This window comes from Sinohyriopsis cumingii, chromosome 14 (genome assembly GCF_028554795.1).
Source record: "Sinohyriopsis cumingii isolate HCF-2022 chromosome 14, ASM2855479v2, whole genome shotgun sequence".
Classification (NCBI taxonomy): Eukaryota; Metazoa; Mollusca; class Bivalvia; order Unionida; family Unionidae; genus Sinohyriopsis; species Sinohyriopsis cumingii.
In genome coordinates this window covers 28,413,694-28,417,481 of record NC_142974.1, presented here as the reverse complement: position 1 = coordinate 28,417,481, position 3,788 = coordinate 28,413,694, and the positions used below count along the sequence as shown (strand labels likewise).

Below are 3,788 nucleotides of genomic sequence, written 5' to 3'. Positions count from 1 at the left end.
GGTGAATTCTCAAGTGCATGCAATTATTTAGCAACGACATGACCATATATTGGCCCATCTGACAATGATGGCTGTCAGTATGGGATATCGCCATGGATTAAATAATTAACAATTTGAAGTGGCACAAGCCAATACAAGTCAAAATATAAAATAGGTTTGGGTCTTAGTATGTATGTTACCCAATGCATTCTAGGTCCCGTTGTCAAATTTAGGTTAACAATGCCATTTTGTATTATTTGCGGAATACTCGATGCATGCTACCCCGCATAAAGACACCTAAAAAATGATTGATTTTACCACTGCTAACAGCACTGAAATCTCTGCGACGAATGGAAATATCCCACTGAACTTTTGCATTTACTGGTACTGGTATATAAGGGAACATCCTTCTCTAATTACAAATTCCTTGAATAATTTTCTTTTAGTTTGTTTACTCTATCAGGATCATAAACTGCATGGATGTTAACAGTCTTAACGTTACGGGGTGTTTTTATTGACATATATATTTGCGAATCATTGTCGGAGTGCACAATAATACTCACGAACAGATCCACAAGGTCGGCAAAACTGGTCATGTGATTAAACTCGGATGCAACATTTAAGACACCTATACCAATATGTCATGCGAGCAAATGTAATTTACAGTATACATAATGGCAAGTTCTGCTTAATAGTTAACATTTTCCAAGGCCAACGCCTCTAGAGTCATTACATACCAATGCCACTGAACTTTATGTATTTATAAATTGTATTCGGACAGAAAGCAACTGGCTCTATGACGGATGGAGAACAAAACCGCAAGGACGTCCCCGTCCCGATAGCGGAACTCCTGACGCCAAAAGCATAGATCAGAGTTGGATGCTGGAACGTGCGAACGCTCAACCAGACTGGAAAACTGACACAAGCAGTGAGCGAGTTGAATCACTACAACTTGACCCTCATGGGTGTAACAGAAGCACGATGGACTGGTGCCGGCAAGCAGAATTTGAACTCCGGAGAAGTCATCATCTGGTCCGGAAGGATGGACAATGACCACCAGGAGGGGGTCGCCATCATTGTCAGCAAGAACAAGACCAATACCGTTCTACAGTGGAAGCCAGTGAATAAGCGCCTGCTGTACGTCAGGATGAACTCCAAGTACACCAAGCTGTCTTTTGTTCTGGCTTATGCACCAATAGACGACGTGGAAGAAGAGTACAAAGACGCCTTCTACGACGCTCTTCAAGCCGTTTTAGAGGACGTCCCTCGACATGACGTGCTGTTGCTACTTGGCGACTTCAACGCTAGGGTCGGCTGCGACAATAAAGACAGAGAGAGGACCATAGGAAGCCATGGAGTAGGTGTGATGACCGACAACGGGGAAAGACAGGTCAAATTTTGTGAAGAGAATGACTTGGTCATAGGACGGACCCTGTTCGAGCACAAAGACATCCACAGGCTCACATGGACGTCACCAGACAGCAGAAATAAGAACCAGATCGACCACGTCATCATCAACGGCCGTTGGAAACACTCCCTGCAGGACGTGGCCAAGGTGACTTTGAGGCTTAGGAAAGTTAGGATAGTTGTCTCCAGGAATCAACGTTTCGATGTGGCCAAGCTGAAAGATCCAAAAGTGAAGGAAGAGTTTAGGCTGGCCCTATGGAACAGGTTTAGTATTCTAGAAGATAAGCTAGCGCTGACCATCGCCAATTTCAACAGAACAATGAAGGAAGCATGAAAAGTAGTTTTAGGTTATAGGAATAGTAAGAAGACAGAGTGGATATCAGGAGAGACGTGGACTCGCATAGACGAGAGAAGACAGACTAAGAAGAGACTTTTGGACTCCAAGTCACCAAGACTGAAAGAGAGAATTTCGAAGGAGTATAGAGGAAAAGACAAGGAGGTGAAGAAATCAGCAAAGAGAGACAGGAGAGAATACACAGAGAATACACAGAGAGACTCGCAATGGAGGCGGAGGCAGCAGCAGAGCAGAAAGACATGAAGACGGTGTACCAGAACACCAAGAAGCTGCAGGGCGACTACGACCAGCACCACGACCTTCCAGCGAGAGATGAAGATGGGACTCATGTCACAGTGGAGGAATAGAAGCTGAACAGATGGAATCAACACTTTGAGTCCATGCTGAATCGTCCAGGCCCACCAGTACTCGCTGACATTCCTGAAGCAGAGGAGGCCCTTGACATCAACTGCGACGACATCGCTGTTGTGGAAGTCAAGCAGGCCATCCACAAGCTGAAGAATGGGAAGGCACCTGGCGATGATGGAGTATGTCCCGAGATGCTGAAGGCAGAAGACACAAATATATCGCAGCTTCTTTGCAAGTGTCTCCAAAAGATCTGGAATAGTGAAGAAGCACCGAATGACTGGAAAACAGGAATCATCGTCAAACTTCCATAGAAAGGAGATCTGGGGAACTGCAACAATTGGCGAGGAATTACCTTACTATCCATCTCCAGTAAGCTTTTCAGTCGCATCATTCTTCAACGCATCACAACAGCTGTGGAAGGCATCCTACGCCAGGAATAGGCAAGCTTTAGGAAGGGCAAATCGTGCATCGACCACATCTTCGTTCTGAGACAGATCCTTAAGCAGTCCCACGAGGGGAATGGATCCCTTTATGTGGTCTTTTTCGACTTTGAGAAGGCCTTCGACAGCCTGCACCGATTCTCTCTGTGGAAGATCCTACGACACTATGGTATCCCCCAGAAACTTGTCAACGTCATCAGGCCCCTGTACGAGAACTTTGAGTGCAGAGTCATCCACAACAACCTACTCACTAAACCATTCAAAGTGGAAACCGGAATGAAGTAAGCATGCATTCTCTCGCCGATCCTCTTCTCACTGGCCATTGACTGGATCATGCGCCACACCACAAAGGGCAGGAGGCAAGGAATACAGTGGACGCTGACCTCAATGTTGGATGACCTGGATTATGCCGACGATATCGGGTTTCTGGCATGCAGACACCAGGATATCCAACAGAAGACACAACAGTTGGTACAGACAGCAAGTACCATAGGTCTTCGAGTCAACATAGGTAAGACACAAGTCTTGAGGAAGAACACTAGAGTGGGCGACCCAATCACCATCAACGACCAGCCTCTGCAAGAAGTAGACGAACTCACGTACCTGGGCAGCAAGGTAGCCAAGGATGGAGATTGCACAAGGGAAGTCACCACAAGAATCAACAAGGCCAACCAGGCCTTCGCAATGCTGAAGCCCATCTGGAGAACAACAAACCTCAGCGCCCACACGAAGATCCGTATCTTCAAGAGCAACGTGCTGAGCGTCCCTTTGTACGGGTCAGAGTGTTGGAAGACCACTGCTAACAAAGAACGCAAGCTCGAAGTCTTCCAGACCAAGTTCCTGCGACGGATCATGAGGATCTTCTGCTCAAACATGATCTCGAACGAGGAACTCCGGCATAGAACGGGCGCAAGCACCATCGCTGAGACATTTGCAACTCGTCGATGGAAATAGCTCGGCCACGTCTGCCTAATGCCCCCGACTCACTACCAAGCGTGGCACTGAGATGGACTCCACAGGGGAAAAGGAACCGTGGCAGACCGAAAGAGACCTGGTGTCGAACCATGGAGCGAGAACTCAAGACCAGAGACCTCACCCTGCAGACCGCCCCCATAACAGCAGCCGACAGACCAAAATGGTGCTCCATTGCTGTCGCCTCAAGCACCAGACCATACGTATATGCTGGCAAGCTTTTTCACATACCCACATTGACCAAGCCTGTGACTTAAACCCATGCAAATGTGAGATTGCAGTGATCT

General features: G+C 47.2%; 1 protein-coding gene across 1 annotated transcript; it reads left to right on the top strand.

Moving 5' to 3' along the window:
* Positions 1-940: 940 nt before the first annotated feature.
* Positions 941-1,720, top strand: LOC149783488 (protein CFDP2-like). Its single transcript, XM_089932852.1, has one exon. It carries the CDS (start codon positions 941-943, stop codon positions 1,718-1,720), a length of 780 nt encoding a protein of 259 aa, XP_089788978.1.
* The last annotated feature ends 2,068 nt before the right edge of the window (positions 1,721-3,788 follow it).

Excerpts from the sequence above, each read along its gene's own strand:
- LOC149783488 (XM_089932852.1), top strand. The coding sequence starts at position 941 with ATGGGTGTAACAGAAGCACGATGGACTGGTGCCGGCAAGCAGAATTTG.